This window comes from Varanus komodoensis, unplaced genomic scaffold (genome assembly GCF_004798865.1).
Source record: "Varanus komodoensis strain SLA01 unplaced genomic scaffold, ASM479886v1 scaffold13_3, whole genome shotgun sequence".
In the NCBI taxonomy this organism is placed as follows: Eukaryota; Metazoa; Chordata; class Lepidosauria; order Squamata; family Varanidae; genus Varanus; species Varanus komodoensis.
The window spans coordinates 8,472,894-8,491,518 of NW_025335409.1; the positions used below are offsets into that span (position 1 = coordinate 8,472,894).

Sequence of the window (18,625 nt, forward strand, 5' to 3'; positions counted from 1 at the left end):
AGCTAGTCATTTACTTGCAACCTGACATGAAAGCTGCATGATGCAACGAAGGTGATGGCTGGCATATCCTAGCTGAGGCAGGATCCCAAGGCTGCTGAACAAAGGGTACACTACTGGCTCCTTTTGCCACCTTGATGGGGAATGGGAGTGCCAGAATTCATGCTGGGACCGAAAAGATGTGAACTGTGTCTAACTGGGGCAAACTAGAGAAAGTTCTGATGGAGGACTGTAATGATCCTGACATGCAAATGAATTATCTAAGTCAGTGGTTTTCAACCTTTTCAAATATGGGTACTTCCAGAAACAGGAAAACCACCTCGGGGACCACTGAGGCAGAACCAAAAAGCACCATGCACAGTACAGTATTCTGTGAATTAGTTTTCAAACACAGTACCAAAAAAATGAGAATTCTCTAAAACAACTAGAAATCAAGCAAAAAATGGCAACAAAAGAACAAAATACTGAAATCGGTGCAGTGTGGCTCCCTGCCCGCTCCCACTGGCCTGTGTCTCATCTCCCTGGCCCTTCCCAACAGCACAGGTGCACCCCTCCCCACAAACACAGTGCCAGCTGAGAAAGACTTGTGGTGAGCGGGATGTGGCTTCCCCACAGACCAGCAGGAAATCTCCCTCTGACCAGCAGTTCAAAACCACTGATGTAAGTGATAATAGAGGTGAAAGGCTAATCAAACAATCTAGTAGCTGATTTCTTCTGCAGTTTTCTAGATTCTTCATTTCTGTTATGAGTGCACGTACAACAATAACTATAAAGTTGATGAATTACAGAGGCAAGCTTTCATAAACTGATAGCTACTTTCCAAATCTCTCCAATGTTGTACTTCCATTATCCTACTTACAGGCAGGATGTAGCTTTTTTGTTTGTATTAGAACATGGTCTGAAGTTACATCCAAAGCATAAGCTGAAAGTAACAGTTTCAGTTGTGTATGATGAGCTGGTTCTTGTCATACTGAAACAAACAATACTCAGTCCAGGGAGTTACGTTTTGTAGGGGTTAGGTGGGCTAATTTCTTGAGCTTTAATTTATATTAGCAGAATACTGTTTGATTAGATAGTCTAAGTGGTGTTTTGACAGCATCTATTGATGCGTCAACAGTTGGTACAGCTGTGTTGTCCCTTAAGCAGGATAAGCAGAGTTGTAGTTCCTTTGCACTCAGCTGCAGTTTCTAATCTTGCTGCCATATTTTATTTCCATCTTGATTATAATACAATTTGAAGGTTTAAATATTTATACTTCAAAATTCATTGAAAAGTTATTCTTTGGGTAGTTGCCACAGGTTTGGGAAGAACACCAGCAATGATTAGTTAGCGGCTGTCTAGATAACCTAAGATGTTGATTTGATGCTTTCTGAAAACTGGACTTTGCGCATGGAATTTACTGAAGAGAAAGCATTGCTTTTCTGTAACATTGCTTTGTAAAAGGGAGTCATCTGTTTGTGGGCATGGTGCTACTGTCTCATTAAAAACAATATGCTTGGAAGTAGGGTGAATAAAATATTTCTATTAAAATGTGGATTGTTAAAACTTGATTTTTAATGTTTAAAAACAAAGTCATATATTAAACTTATCTCTGACTGAGAAAAAGAGATTGAAATTCTGCTTGCATGAATGTTACAGTATAAGTAATTTTCTGTGTCAGATGCTATTTTATGAATATGCACACAAAGTTTTACAATTCCCAGCATGCTACGGATTCCCAGCAGAAGGGATGCTGGGGGTTTGTAGGGCTTTTTTATATTGAAATATTTACAGGGTTGTATCCTTAGTTGTAAATTAAAATGGCTTGGTGTTGTGATGTGCACATGTGTTGAGAAAATATCTGAAGATGTTTCAATGGAAAATTTGATTTCAGTTTTTATTGATTTAAATCAACCTTTTGCTGCATTTAGGTCATGTTTTAAATTAATTATTTAAATTGCCTTGATCTAGAAAAATGTTAAAACTTTTCTTTTAATCTCAGTTACATGGTACTGAATGCATCACAGTATCATTTCTTAACTGCCACTCTTAAAACACTTAGTGGATTTTCACTCATTGCCAGTATCATGAGCTTATATCTTGTCTGACTTCCATTTTGCGCTTAGAGAGAATTGAGGGTTGCATGTGCTTAGTCCTCTAACGATTCATCTGAGCCAATTTACAGCTGAATCGCATGTGGTGGCCTGCTTCAAGTGGCAAATGTTGGTGGAACCATTAAAAAGTATTTTATTGTCACATTTCTCTGAGAGAGAGTGGAAGTGTAATATGAATTTTCTCTCTTTAGTTGTCTGTGTCACATGGTTAGATGTTATTGCTTGATCATGCATCAAACACATCTGCAATAACAAATCTGGATTTAGTCAAAAGTCCCAAGTTTCAGACCATTTGGGTTTGTGTCACTTGAGCAAGGTGCTTGAGCACAAAATGCACTTTCACAAAATGCACATCTGAGCCTCTGTTATTTTGTGAGTAGTTTTAAAGAATGATTTTTGTGATGGTTCCAAACATTACTTACTTTATATTTTCATACAATAACTAATGCAAAAGATCCCTCTTTTTATAACACTTGGAGTATTGCAAGAAGCTTAAATTGAAATGGAATGTAATCCTTTATATATAAGTGATTATCATCTGCTTCTCCTACCACTTGAATCATTTATTCAGCACTCCTCCACGGACTATAGCAACTGTTTTTCAGAGTTTTTCTACTGCTATTCTTTCTGTAAAGATTGTCCCCACATGACCTTATCAGATCCCTTTGCTTTTAGCAATGGCTAATTTGTCACCTAGATACATTTTTCAGTTTCCAACCTTTTACTCTGTTTGATGACACATTTGTTTATTAACTCTTTCAGCGTCTCATTGCCATCTCTAACTCATTGAGTTACACCCATTGGTGTCCTCCTATGAATAGGAGTCTGTTTGCACAAAACTCTTTAATCAGAAGCCTCTGATTACAGGAGTGGAGGGGGAGGAAAAAAATTTGTTTATTTCCCCCTTCTGCTACAGTGTTTGATGCCACCTCCTATAATCCAGAGGGTGTCATAGATTTCTCAGATTTCAGAAATCAGATTTCTCTAGGAGTGTCATAGGGAGAGACTATTGATTAAAATTTCACCTGTTAGTTTAGGCCTTTACCAAACAATTTCCCTGTTCTTTGGCTCCCTTTCTTCTGTTCTCTCCAATTCCTGAAATTTAGATTGTAATTTATTTAGAGGAGGGATTGTGGTCTACTTGTATAATTTTGTAAAGTGTGATGGTTTTCTTAGGCAAATGACATAATGTGAATTGAAAGAAAAAAGTTTCACCATAGTAATAACTATGAGACTGAAGAATTTTGATTCATTTCATTTCAAGGACAGTAGCATGTATTACTGACAGCCTGTAAATATACTGTAGCTCAGGTATAGGCAGCATGGTGCCTCTCTCACCTGCCAAGGTCCCCTCCCCATCCCACTAAATTAAAAAGCAAGGATAGCTGTGAAATGGGTTTCTATTGGCATAGAAACAGAGCGCTAACCCAAATTGTTTAGTGTTTGGGGGCTTAGACCCCACCTCTGCTTTGTATTCAGTCTTCTGGACATTTTTCTTATCTTTTGCTATACATCCCATGGCAGCTATCTTGTGATGATGCTGAGGACAGTTTCTTAAATTTTCAAATGTGCCCACAGCCCAAATATTTGACTACCTCTGGTGTAGATGAAAACAGTTACTTCAAAGTCTCAAGGAAAAAAATAATATTTTTGTTACTGATTGTATGGCAGCCTATTGATAAAAGACTGTGAATCAATTTGCATTTTTCAATAGGAGATCGTTATTGTGTTTTATAGTCAAATATATACTGAAGTTGAATATTATTTGACCCTGAGTGTTTCTTAGAGGTATTAAAAGCAACTAATCAATTTGCTCACAGATTGAAATGGGATTAGATCGGATTTGAAGGAAATATTAGCAAAATCTTTGATTTTTGTTGTTTTGTTCTCCATTCTGTTTCTGTTACAGGCGTATTCTGCATTCTAAAGGGGAATTGAGTGAAGATCGGCATAAGCAGTATGAAGAATTTGCTATGTCCTATCAGAAGTTGTTGGCTAACTCTCAGTCATTAGCTGATCTCTTGGATGAAAATATGCCTGATCTCCCGCAAGATAAACCAGTACCAGAAGGTATGGGAACTTCTACTAAGGAATTCAACTTGACTCTCTATTTGCCTTTTACATTTGTTTGCAAGTATCATGTTTCCTTTTCCTTAATATTTAAGGATAATTTAATGGTTTTATATATTATAATTCCAGAACATGGGCCTGGCATTGATATCTTTACCCCTGGCAAGCCTGGTGAATATGATTTGGAGGGGGGTATCTGGGAGGATGAAGATGCACGGAACTTCTATGAGAACCTTATTGATTTAAAAGCATTTGTGCCTGCTATCTTATTCAAGGATAATGAAAAATATTCCCAGAACAAGGACTCTAATAAAGATGATTCTAGAGGTACTTTTTTTTGCATTTATTTATCTTTATAATGTTGCTGAAGAGATGAAAGGTTTAATCCTGTCTTGTGTGTATTTCTAGTAGAAAGAGAGAGTGCTTAAAACTTCTTAGAAAATGAGAATGTCTGAAAGCTGCAAAGAGGCAGTTACCTGGCTCATCCCATTTTGTTCTACAAGGGGTTTTCAAAAAGTTTCCACGCTTTTATATTTTATAAATATATTTTATATATTTTTTGCTGATGGCATTAAAAAGTTGGTACAATGCTGGGAAAAATGCATTGCAAAGGAAGGCGACTATGTAGAAAAGTGATATGATTTGTTTTTGAAATTCTTAATAAATCAAGTTTAAAAAGTGCAGAAACTTTTTGAAGAACCCTCGTAAATATGTGCAATTGCATTTTACTCTCTGTGGTATATATTCTATGGAAAGTATAAAATATAAATACATAAGTGTTGAAGGGCAAGGTAGATATTGAAAAAGTGTATACTTTACTATTTTTGAAACAGAATTAAAAGAGGCTAAGGAAAACAAAGATGTGTCAGGTACTGACGATTTGGAGTTGGACCTGGAGAATCTGGATATTAATGATGATACCCTTGAGTTAGACTGTGGTGATGAAGCTGAAGATCTTACAAAAAAGCTTCTTGATGAACAAGGTAGGAATAACAGAGAGGTATATTGTATATATGCATTTTTGTAAGTTGAGTTCAGTCATAAACTACAGCTGTATACATACTTTCCACAGCACTGTGTAGTTGCTTCTGAGGATGCTAACTCCTTTTTTGGAGCATTTCTAACAATGCAATAACAGTAGGCTCTTTTACTCCTATTACATGACCTCTATTTTACAGCATTTCCATGAACAGAGATGCTTCCATACCTGTGGCATGGAATAACATTTAATGAACTGATGTGTGTTACTGCAGGTGAAGCTGTCAGTTATACTTGTTTCTTGTAACTGGAGAACACCCATTGTCTCTGGAGCTAGAAAAACTGCCCCTTGCCAAGGATTCATTAATAATGAGAAGGGAGCACATTCTGTTCCTTTTCCCCTGCTTCCATTATAGTATTTATGTGTGGTGTTTACATCTTTTTAAATTGTGTATTTTTATATTAAATGGATATGATTTTTTCCATTGAAGTGTGAACACTGGTTGTTTCCAGGCAGAATGTGGTAGTTACTGTTCACAGAATCATACAGTTGGAAGGGGCCTAGAAGGCTATCAGGTCTTCCTGCTATAGAAAACAAGGCAGTTTCATTTGTCCTTATGGAAGTGATACCTTTTTATTTTCCCAATGTTTTAAGATTTGATTCTTTTAACAGGGGTTTTGCTGTTGATTGGGATTTTTTTATTAGGATGCTGTTTTATTTTATTTTGTCTTATTGTTAAACCATCCCGAGACCACGGTAAGGAACAGTCTAGAAAAGTTTTAAATAAATGAATAAATAATTAAATAAAAATACCACTTTTCAAGCTAGGTAATTGTTTGCTATCAACATCAGAGGTTCTCAGTTGATTTTTTTTCTCTTTGTTGATGACTTTTATAACTGAAATGCTTCTTGTTAAGAGTGTTTGACATTCCAGGCATAGCTAATCCCAATCTCCCTGTTAAAAGTTTTTATTGTCAGACTCTTTCTAACATAACTCTGTATCAGTTTTAGCACTGTATTTTAAGAAAAGAGACAGCATGTTTGGATAACAATATTAACAAATTAATTGACTCACCTTGCGCAAGTCATGTTCTTGTTGGTTTAGTTCTCCACCATACAGAATATGAATTAGATAAGTCACCTATTTCCCAGGGTTATTAAGATGAATTAAATGAATTGTAAAGCACTTTGTATGATTGAAAGTGCAGTAGTTTTCATGTATGCATGTATCAATGAGAGAGAGACAGAGAGATTATATCAAGATGGGGAGGGAATAATTAACTCATTCAATTCTGTTTAGTGGACTTTCTGCTGAATTATAAATGAATACTAAAAACCTAATAGACTGTGCAGATATTTGACTTACCCATTGTGTGTGTGCATGCACACGCATGTGCGTTACATGTTTTAATGAGAAAAGATCTGCTGAAATCAATTCCCCCTCCCAGCAAGTGATTTAAATTAAGGAAATTCAGCATGGTGCCATTAGCCGATTGATCATAGTGAATGTAGAATATTATTACTATACTTCATGCTGTTCAAAATATTCATGCCCTAGCTGTTCAAAATATTCATTACATACTGTTGTAATGAGAAATAACATGATAATGAAGAGGGAACTTGTACATAAAGGAAGAGAGGCAACTTTCTACATTTTTCATAATGAAGGTTTGCTTCTGCATAATGTATTTTGTGGGTATATTTAAATATTTTTGTTCTATTTTTAATATGATTAGGCAAGAAACAGGGAGCAGATAGCATCGGAGCTGAAAATAGTGACGGAAAGGAAGCTGCAAGAAGTGAGTTTGGAGGTGGTACCTAAAGAGAAGGTGTCTGAAGTAGATAAGTTTGTAAGAGATAGGGAGCAGATAGAAGTTCTCATAAGAATGACTAACGTCAAAATATTTATAACTAGAGGAGTTGTAAATAAGTGCTTTGCAAAACTTTTACAGAAAGAAAAAACATTAACTTTTGTATGGAATTAGAGTTCCTGATGTAAACTTAAATGTATTTTACTTACGACTTAATATAATTAAATACATAACATCATTTTCAGCAAGGTTTGGAAACAACCTTCATTCTGTTTTCAGTTTCACTAAATTTTGCTTGCCCTATAAATAGTGAGTTTTAATTCTCCCAAGATTTATCAGAGAGAAATTAAAACAGATGGTGCCATCTCTACTTGAAATCCTTGTTTTGAAATATTGAAAAACTGCTAGCAATGGTTAAAAAAAAGATAATTTGGTAAAAAACAAAGGTGAACATCTGCATTGTTCCCTGAAGCCTTGTGTTATGTTGACCCTTCCTATCATCTAACTTGAGGTGTAGGCATGTTGAGTGATAACTAATGACTAGGAGGAAAAAAAATGTAAACCTGTCATATTGCAATAACTCACTGCTTCAGTAACTCTTTCAGATATCCCTGGAGTGGTCCGAATTGCTTCCCCTCCCTTTCTTTTTCCTTTGGCAGATATAATTGTGACTTATTTGCCAATCCATCCATGAGGTTGTGTTAGTCTTCATAGCGGTAGGATCAGTCTTATGGATAGGAGAGTTAGACCTGTTTCGGAATACAGACTATAACATGAAAGAAAGCAAACCCTGTCATATTTTATCTTTTGGAATGGAAATCAAATATACAGATATGCATTATCTAGAGATGAGAAGACTGACTGTGGCTCATACCTGCTGGAAATGCAAATTGCTATGCTCAAGAGGGAGAATGATTTCTGAATTTTCTGCATTCTTTGCCACTGAAACAAAAGTTCTAAGCAGAAACATTTCCTTTGCTGTTCTTATAAATACTTCTGTAGTTCTTCTTAATGTACTTCTTAATGTCCCTGCAGTTTGGCTGTTTAAATAAGCAAATAAAGTTTTTCCCTGAAAGTTAAGTATGTGCTTTTGTTTGCCAAAGTACATAAAATTTGAGAACTGTGAAGGAGGAGAATCCAAGGTGATGTCTATGAGGAGGCCAACTTAAAAGGATGCTAGCCATCTTTTTTAAAAATAACTACATAGCACTTCTAATGTGCAAAGTGTTTTACAGTTCTTGCGTTATTCCTCCTTTCAATAACCCTTTAGGTGATGAGTGACAGGCATCAAGGTAGGAATTTTAGTTTGTTTATATGCTTACAGGGCTATTTTATATGTGCAAGCTCACCCAAGTACTGTTACTCAAGGCCTCCAATTGGAGCTTTAAATTGGACCTTAATAAGTAATTCGGAAGTCTGGTTCCTGCCTAAATACGAATAGGACTTTGATTTGGTAAAATATTTATGGTGCTGCCTTGCCTTAACCTAGGAAAAGGAAACATCCAGGTCCTCTGTGATGTCTACATAGATTAGTTCTTTATAATTTACATATGTGAGCGTGCTGGGATTTTTGTGTATTTCTTTCAAAATTACTGATGACAGTAACACTGGATTTTGCTTTTCTGCCCTTTGTGACCCTGTCATGCAGTATTCATATTTGTGCCTCAGTTTCTTTGTCCCATCAATTTGCCACCCCCTTTGAAGTCTATAATAGGGAGTGTCCTATAAGGATTAACCATTTCCCCCTATTTTTATTTTCTTATTGAAATGCATGATTCACCTCTCTAAGGTGAGTGATTATACAGAGCTTGGAAACACACTGAAGCTATTAAATGTAGCATTTTAAGAATATGTGCTTTTTGGTTCTCTCCCTCTCTCACACTTGACTAGAACAAGAAGATGAAGAAGCCAGTACTGGGTCACACCTAAAGCTTATAGTAGATGCTTTCCTTCAGCAGCTCCCAAACTGTGTAAATAGAGACTTAATAGACAAGGTACAGTTGCTACTTAATATTTCTTCTTCCTCATATTTACCAAAAGTTATTTGATGTCAGTGTAAACTATTGGAACATAGCCCTCTTGGTGCTACTGTTAAGCCAACAATACTAATATTGTAAGACTTAAATATATGTTATAGTAAAAATGGGTGAAAGTTGGCATAGACAATCTCAAATGAATTTTGTAAAAGTTCAGAAACTGAGATAAAGTGAATGCAAATAGATATGAGTTTGTTGGCACTCTTTGGTATATGTCTAATGAGTGACCATATACTTATGCAAATATTTACAAAATTCTTCTGGCAGTGTTAACAGTAACTTTTACAACTTACAGATGTATAATTATGACTTTATATATCACCTTGCTCTCTTTCTGTATGGCTGCATTCACACAGGAACCCTGCATGATTATCATGGTTTACAGGTTTTTTTAACCATGATCTACCTGATAATCAAGTGGTTTCTACTATATCCTGGTTTCCATCCTCCCTATTCAGTCGTCCCACTGCTAGCATGTATCCCATCAGCCACTGTGCCTGAAATTCAATCCCAAGGTGCATCACTCCCTACTTGTGTCTCCTGACTATTACTTGTTGGTCTGCAAATAGAGGCAGAATGGCTGGAGCAGTTCCTACAGTTGCCATTCTTTGCAGAGGATTCTATAGTAGTTTCATATTGGGACTGTGGAAATCATCATCCTGGATTCAGACAACAGGACAAGTAGAACAAATTGTTGTTTCTTATTATGGTTTTTAAAGACCAAACTAACCATGGTGAAGTACCATTATTGGATTCAGACAGTATAAGAAACCAAAAATGGTAAAAAACAAAAACCCCACCATAGCTTGCTGTGTTGTCTGAATCCAGCCTGCCTCTCTCTCTCTCTCTCTCTCCCCCCCTCTCTCTGTGTGTGCGTGCGTGTGCGCGCGCGCTTGAACAATTATTGTGTATCTAGCAATTATTTCAAACATGTTTTCTATTTCTTCCCAAGTTGAAACTGAGATGAAAAAACATAATTAAACTTTGATAGGATCGCTAGGAGCCAGATATGATAGTTTCATGGGATTGATCTCACCCAGGAGATGCTAGTCGTCCATCCATAATTTAAGAGGGAAGAAACCACTCTTCCTCACAGAGAGAGTGACGTATTTTAAAATTCATTTTAAAATGATCAGTGTATTTTGGGAGAGATGCATACAGTATGAATCCTGTTAAAGTTGTTGCTTCAAAAGTTACACTTGTTTTGAATTAAGATTTAAAGTTTGCTGTTCTTTCCATAGGCTGCCATGGATTTTTGCATGAATATGAACACAAAAGCCAATAGAAGGAAGTTGGTTCGTGCGCTCTTTATAGTTCCTCGGCAAAGGTAACTATATATATGTAAACATTATTTTAAAGGTAATTAATGAGATGCAAAAAAAAAGTACAAATTTGACTTCCCCAAAAGTGCCTAATAGTGGGACTGCAGGACAAGAGCAATAACTGAAAATAGTTGCAAATTCTCTCTTACAGTGAAACATGTGTACTAGGAAAGGCAGACAGAAGCAAAAGCTATTGTCAACCTTTTGCAGAATGCAATCCAGCACAAAAAAGGGTGTATGACATGACCCAGTTAATAAAAAAAAATGTGAATATACATTTTTATGTTTGTCAATCAAACTTAAATAGCATCTATGAAGGTGGTTACTATGTAGTTTTCATAGTTTGGGCCTACAAGTACCTGAATTCATTTATAATGCAAATGTTAACTCTCAGTAAAAAAAAATAATACCAGGGGTGCCAAAAATGTATACACATTTTAAGAGATGTTATTACTTTTCGAAGTTGAATAGAATTACAGTAGCAATGTGTAGTATGCTGTTCGCGCCAAAGATGGCGTTAATCGAATGAATGCTAGCGTCATCATGCAACAAGCAGGACGGTCAGAGAAAATGGCAGAACGGTATGTGCAGCTATACAGGTCGACACTTTGGTCAACATTGCTCAAGCAGTAGTTCGCCATAATGAGAAGTGTCTGGATGCTGTTGGTAACCACTCTGAGCTCCGCTTTGTAATTGCAGAAGTCAAACGTGACATGTATTCATCTTTTGTTATTGGTGTATACTGAATATTGCCATTTTAATACAATTTTTTCCTTTCTTAAATTGTGTATACTTTTTTTGGTATTCTCTGTATGTAGCCAGGCAAATTGTAAAAATGGGTAAAACAAATAAAATAAAAGGCGCTCAGGAGAGAAACTGTTGCTCCATTGCCATCCTGGCTGCACCTCCCCAACTCTCAGAATGTGGATGCCTGGCAGGCATGGAAGTTGGGTCTCACAAGAGGAGAGCCACATTGGTTTAAGGCCATGTAGCCTATCTAAATCTGGACAAGGAATCTAGCACAAAGTGCTGTGGATAGATTTTCTTCGTCATTGTGGATATTGCAGAACCTGTGGTCTGATGGGGGTATTTCTATACTGTCTGTTCTTAATGTTTAACTTTATCATTGGAATCCAAAGCATTTATACTTATATTTGGGATAAAACTGATAGTTCTTTTAGCTGCTTATGCTAGTAAACCCTGTCCCCATAACTTTTACAACTCACAATCTCATTGCAAGGAATGGATTCAGTTATATTGCTTTGTGTTTTGTAATTAAGTCTTCAACATTGTCATTGTACTCTTTCTTTCACATAAGTGTCAGAGATTCTTCCATAAATGGTGCAAGAATGGGTCCTGCCTAATAGATAAACATAAGTAGTAATAGTGTGCAACAGAGTGCTGTTTCACCTTTGTAAGATGTAGTAGTATCTACCAACTACATACTGTTGTTGAGTAAGACCTGTTTATTTTAGTGTGCTTACTATTTTGCAGGTCAGAAAATAATCTAGGTTGTTTATGCCTTAGCAGAGTGTACCTATACTATGTGAACATTGACATTTTACTGATGGAATCTAAGGCTTTTAATACTGAGTAGGTAGATGAGATCTCACAGTTTTCTCCCATGCCCAGTGTGTAGTTCTGTATAATCACAGAAATTTAGGCAAGCTTGGTCTGTGTGTAAGTAAAAGCTACAAGGTACATGCATTTGATATATTTATTCACTTAATAAAAAGAGTTGGAGAGTAATGCTACTTCTCATAATATAAATATTTACATGGGTGTAACCTTTTTGTTTGTAGGCTGGATTTGCTGCCCTTTTATGCAAGGCTGGTTGGCACATTGCACCCTTGTATGTCTGATGTAGCAGAAGATCTCTGTTCCATGTTGAAAGGCGACTTCAGATTTCATGTATGTGTTTTCATTCTGTACATTATGGATTCATTTTTAATGTTTCCACAAAATCTCTTACAAATCTATTAAAAGTCAACAAAGCTGATATTGTCATAATATAGCAGTGCTTTTTATCTAATATGTTTGATACAGGTAGTGAGAAGTTTGCAAGGCATCACCCCATGAAGCATAAAGCATAAATTTGCAAGCAGACATAACATTTCAGAACTTACAAGTGAATTGGTTTCTTTCTGATGTTGATCTCCAGAGTATCCAAACACATGGTATCTTTTGTTACCCACATTGGAGTTTGCATATGACAGTGATTCTTAAATTGCGGTCTGGAGATCACCATAGGTCTTTGAAACCACAATGAAAACAATGGGAGAAACAGGTAGATTTTTAGTCATGATTTTTTGTTTCTTGTTTGCAGAAGAGGCAACCACTTTAAATAGCAGGACTCTTCAGCAGTACATTTGACTACAGTGTCCCTCTCCCCACATTCTTACTCATTGGATCACTGCTGCAAAGCTCATGTGTGGCAGCTGCAGTTTTAATTTGGAATTTTTTCAGGCATTTTTCTGCATTCTGTCTAAAAAAGGGAGAAAAAAAGGAAAGATTAATCTTCAAACTGTACTCCAAAACAGTAAGGGTTTATTAACCCATATGAATTGTCAGATGTTTCAGTCTTTTTTAAAAGTCTTCAGGGTCATTGTAAATTATTATTTATTTTAATAAATAAAATGTTAAAATGAATACAAAGTACTAAAGTGAATCAATAAATACCTGTCATGAGGTAATAAATATAGATTGTGTAATCCTACATGAATTCTGAATATGTAATACTCAAACATGCATCCTCCATAAATTTTAATAGTAATCTCAATTCAAAAGCATACAAAAATAAACAGCAATGTAATAAAAATATATCTAATCTCAGGTGAATCGCTCTTAATTGTAACAGTTCTGGCCGCTTTAATTTTTTCTAGAACTTCTTTAGTTGATAAAACCTTTTACATTTCATTATTGGTACAGAGAGAATGACAAGATCAGAGTAAACTAAAGTGCTCAGAACTACAGTTTCACAATTAATGGAAAGCAATCTCTCAGTGATGTGAGAAGCATGAAAGAGAACATAAATGAGAAGACAGGATAAAAAGTTATTTGTTTGAACAAAGTTTTATTATGAAAACTAGCTGCTGTGGGATTCTAGAAATCATGTTTATTACAGTCCATATTTAGACATATTTCATTAAATCAGATATAAGTGATGCAGAAATTGGCTTTCTTGGAAAGTTTTCACAGGAAATTTTTAAAAAGTGAAAAGGTAGCTTTGCTTCTGGCTTTTAAGCATAGGGGAATGGTGAATCTACCAATTAAACCTAGAATCCACTCTTGGTAAGAGATTGTACCATATTAACTTTGTGTATAAATGTAGCTATTGGCCTGGACTCAGAGAGATTTTGGTAGTCCCAGTGGGCTGGCTTAATTAGTTTAAGCACCCTCATGCTGTATCATAAACTGCCTTTGAAAATTCTCTCAGCCTCTGCATAATATGGAGAGCTGCTTCTAATGAAACATGAGCCCAAAGGCCCTGGGGCATATGGAACTAGTTACACAGTTCTTTGGATCCTGGCCATTGTGTTTCAATATCGAGCCTTTAAAACGTGTGTTAAAATTAGTTCCCTGATGCCATCATTTATTTGCGCTTGAGTGGAGGTGCAGAAATTATTTTGGCTTCTGTAGTTCATCATGCTTGAAATCTGGTACCAGCAACAAAAATCCAGAAATGTCAACTTTCACAAACAAGTGTGATTCTTATGCTTGGGAATATGTTAGAGAGTAGCAGTGTGTTCGCTCACTCAACAAAACAACAACAACATCCAAAACACCCGTATGTAGTATTTGCAAAAGGTGAGAAGGTGGGTTTTAAGAAACTCAGATTTATGTGTCCTACAGTGCTGCTCTTCTTTCAGTATTTTCTAATTAAGTATCTGCTTCCATCTGCTCCTTCTGCCCTGTCATTATCTCTGGCAGAACAAAAAACCCCAGGGGTTATATCCTACAATATATTGTTGAATTTTTCTTACCTTTTGTTTGTGGAAGATGCTCTGTCCTAGTGGAGGGTTCTGCTAATGACAGAGTTACTGAGGCTGTAGTGGAAGTGTCCCTACCTACAAAAATGTGGAGAGTGTAATTTGCAGAAATCATCAAGACACCCCTCCTCTCCTCCCATTAGCAGAGGCGTGTTCATAGATATTAAAATGTTCATTTGTCATACCTGGAAAGTAAATCTTCCTACGTTCCCTTCTTCAGGTAAGGAAGAAGGATCAGATTAACATTGAAACAAAGAACAAAACTGTTCGGTTTATTGGTGAGCTTGCGAAGTTCAAAATGTTCTCCAAAAGTGACACTCTGCATTGCTTAAAGGTTAGTGCTTATATGTACTGCTCATTATTGGTTCATGGCCTTTATTTTTTTTCCTGGCATACTCAGAGGCATACTATGCAGAAATGTGTTTGAATATAATTAGATTATTTATAGAACTGCATTATCATCTTTTAAAAAATGAATTAAGAATTGTCAGGGTAAACTGGAATGACTCTTTATAATGGACTTTGTAACAATGATTCCTGTTTTAAGGATTCTTCTGTTTTGCTTCTAATAGAAAAACTTACTTTGGATGCAGCACAAAACGTTATAAGAATATCTTACATTAAACAAGTGTTTCAGTATAAAAGACATTTTAAATGTAACTTATATTTCTGCAGATGCTTTTGTCTGATTTTTCTCATCACCATATTGAAATGGCATGTACTTTATTGGAGACTTGTGGTAGATTCCTCTTCAGATCACCAGAATCCCATTTAAGAACCAGTGTCCTTTTGGTAAGAATAATTTTCTTAAAAGAACCATTTCAAAATCATGGTTACAATTTCATTGTTTTTTGCAGTCTCTGTGACTCACGCTATGGGTTTATGTATCTTTGCAGAACAAAATTAGATGTTGTTCTAGAGCTCAGTAGCTTTTTGGTAGAAGCCCAACCAGTTTCTTGTTGTACCTTGGTTCCTTCTTCTGTGACATGCAGCAGTTTGGAACACACAACCTCAAATCAAAGTTTATTTTCTTTTCCTTCATTGTTCTTCGCTCCACTGAGACAAACTACTAGAGCTCCCCTTTCTCTCCCTGTTGCTTTCATGGAAACATAGAAACAGAGTGAGTTAGAAGGGGTCTCCTGGGCCATCTAGTCTGACCCCCGGCTCCAACCAGCTCCGCTCACAGCATGCCTACCATGTGCATGTCCAGCCTATCTTTGAACACCCTCACCAATGGGGCGTCAGCCACCTCCCATGGAAGCCAATTCCATACCCTCGGGGTCCTAACTGTCAGGAAGTGCTTCCTGGCATCTAAATGAAACCTTGGTTCCCTGAGCTTTGCTCCGACCTGTGTGTCGCCAACATATCCCCTCTGAGTCTCCTCTACTCCAGGCTGAAGAGACCCAGTTCACTCAGTCTCGCCTCATACCCCAGCCCCTGCAAACCGGCCACCAACCTTGTGGACCTGCTCTGCCTCTAGCTTGGCTATATCCTTACTGTAATGAGGGGCTCAAAACTGAGCACAGTACTCCAGTTGCAGGCACACCAGAGTCGTATAGAGTGGTAGTAATACCTCTCAATCTAGAAGTCACACTTCTCACTATGCAACCAAGGGTGACATTCGCCTTCTTGACCATCGCATCACACTGCTGACTCATGTTTAGCCTGCAGTCAGCCAGTACCCCGAGGTCCCTTTCACAAATGCTGCTCTCCAGCCACTTGTCCCCTAACCTGTACTTAAGACACCTATTCCTATGCCCCAAGTGCAAAACCTTGCACTTATCCACATTGAATGCCATCCTGTTGTCTCCTGCCCACTTCCATAGTCTGTCCAGATCCTTTTGAATCTGGAGTACCTGCTCCTCAGTTGTGGCCACTGCTCCAGTTTTAGTATTGTCTGCGAATATGATCAGCAGACTGTTCACCACTTCTTCCATGTCATTTATGAAAAGATTAAACAGGATCGGCCCCAGGACAGAGCCCTGGGGGACCCCGCTTGTCACTGGTCGCTATCCCAATGATTCTCCACTAATGGTTACCCTCTGCTTTCGGTCAGCCAACCATGCCCTAATCCATCAGACAGTGCTTTGGTGTATTCCAAAACTCCTCAGTTTCTCCACCAGGCTATCATGGGGCACTTTGTCAAAGGTTTTGCTGAAATCCAGGTATACCACATCCACTGCATCCCCTCCATCCAGCCATCTCGAAACCTTGTCGTAGAATTCCACAAGGTTTTCTGGCAGGACCTGTTTTTGCGGAAGCCGTGTTGTGTGGCTGCCAGCCTCCCTTCCCTATCTAGCATTACTAGATTTCTCTCTGGTATGAACCTTTCCATTGTTTTTCCTACAATGGACGTAAGGCTAACAGGTCTGTAATTCCCCATGTCCCTTCTACTACCCTTTTTGAAAACTGGGACCACTGATGCCACCCTCCAGTCCTCTGGAACTTCACCCATTGTCCATGAGGCCTCAAAAGTGAAGGCCAGCAGGTGTGAGAGAACCCCTGCCAACTCTCTAAGTACTCTCGGGTGTAACCCGTCAGGGCCTGGCACCTTTGTAATGTCCAATGCCCTGAGGAGCCCCTCAACTTCAGGGGGGGTGACTCTAATCTGTGCCCCTAAGTCCCCAGCCTCATCTAATTTCCTATGCGGATCTCCCCCGTCCTGCTTTGGGGAGAACACAGAGGCAAAATAGTCATTTAGCATCTGTGCCTGCTCCCTCATATCAGTCACTGGATCTCCTTCCTCCTTATTTAGTGGTCCCACTACTTGTCTCCCCTTCCTCTTCCTCTTTACATGCTGAAAGAAGCCCTTTTTGTTGCTCTTTATATTCTTGGCAAGTCTCAGCTCATAATCAGCCATAGCGTGGCGAAGAATCCTTCTGCAACGGGCCTTCTCCTCCCAGTATATCCTTTTGTCTATTTGCCTCAGTACCCATTTCCTATGGAGGTTCCTCTTTTGTCTAATCCCTCTAATCACCTCCTTTCGCATCCATGGCAGTGCTCTCCTCCGCCTCCCCATTTACTAACTAGAGGTATCGTCAAGGCTTGCGCCTCCAAAACTTCCCTTTTGAGTGCCATCCACCCCTCCTCAACTCGCTTGCCTTGTGTTCACTGGATTTTTCCATTTCTCTTTTGCCCCTTAGAGGCACATGGCCCCCAAGGCCTTCTTCAAAAATGCTTCTGCTGCAGTAGGAAAACTCTTTTGTCAGATGTGCTTTCTGAGTGTCTTCTGTGTCTTGAAGAAATGTGTAGGGCAGACTCCTGTACCCATTGCAACATTTTTGCTAAACAGGCGAGGAGGAATAGTTCAGTCTGTCTCTGTGCTCTCTTCTGGGAGCAGGGACTAAAGGCCTGTAAGCTGCACTGATTAGGCTCTTATGTACTCCCTCATCTACTTAATGGTCCACCACCTCCCTCTGCTGCCATACTCATGGAGCGTGCAGCCGCAGACCCAGCTCCCTTGGTTGCACCCAGATGTACAGTACTGACACCTGCAGCTTTCTTCCTGGATCAGTGGCTTGGAACTGGCCCTTTGATGGCCATAGTTGATATTGAGCAAAGCAAAACAGCCTGATCAAATCACCCCATGACTACTTGGACTGCAGGGCTGAAAACAAAGCAGAAGTTGGATTGAGTCCAATATCTTGCTAAAGCTTCTCTAGCCCTGACTCAACCACTAAGACCATTGATCTCACAACCTTTCTCACGCCCTCCAGTGCTAGCACTAGAAAAATTTCTCATCCATGATTAATATAATTAACAGGATGCTCTCTAATGCTTTGGTGCCACCCTTGCGACTTTTCTTGCTACCACTCACCAGGGCACCAATCTTCTTGCAGATATTAATCCCCTTAGTGCCAGTGACCCTCACTGACACCTACTGCATCCTCAGGAAGGTTTCTCTATCATCATTTATTTATTTTATTTATTTAAAACATTTCTATGCCGCCCCATTCGCCGAAGCCTCAGGGCGGCTCACAACATAAAATTAAAATATAAAACATTCAAATATACAATAAATTAACAATATAAAATAAGTTGCCCTGGCCAGATAATATAAGCAAATAATATTAACAATTAAAATGACGTTTAAATAAAAAGGTCTTCACCTGGCACTGAAAAACAAATAACGACGGCGCCAGGCGGACCTCTCTGGGGAGCGCATTCCATAGATTGGGCACCACCGCAGAAAAAGCCCTCCTCTGAGTACCTACCCTCCTAATTTCTTTCACGGAGGGTTCTCGGAGAAGGGCCTCTCCCGCAGATCTCAAGGGGCGGGCAGGCGTATATGGATGTAAGTGCTCCTTCAGGTAACCAGGACCCAAGCC

General features: G+C 38.2%; 1 protein-coding gene across 1 annotated transcript in view; it reads left to right on the plus strand.

The window, feature by feature from the left end:
- The window catches only part of UPF2 (UPF2 regulator of nonsense mediated mRNA decay), a 49,701-nt gene that overhangs the window by 12,261 nt on the left and 18,815 nt on the right, over positions 1–18,625 (plus strand). Inside the window, exons 4-11 of the mRNA XM_044423265.1 lie at positions 4,000–4,160; positions 4,290–4,487; positions 4,994–5,143; positions 8,841–8,944; positions 10,228–10,313; positions 12,111–12,219; positions 14,518–14,631; positions 14,973–15,089. Of these exons, the coding sequence (XP_044279200.1) occupies positions 4,000–4,160; positions 4,290–4,487; positions 4,994–5,143; positions 8,841–8,944; positions 10,228–10,313; positions 12,111–12,219; positions 14,518–14,631; positions 14,973–15,089 (1,039 nt within the window). The remainder of the gene's footprint in view (positions 1–3,999; positions 4,161–4,289; positions 4,488–4,993; positions 5,144–8,840; positions 8,945–10,227; positions 10,314–12,110; positions 12,220–14,517; positions 14,632–14,972; positions 15,090–18,625) is intronic.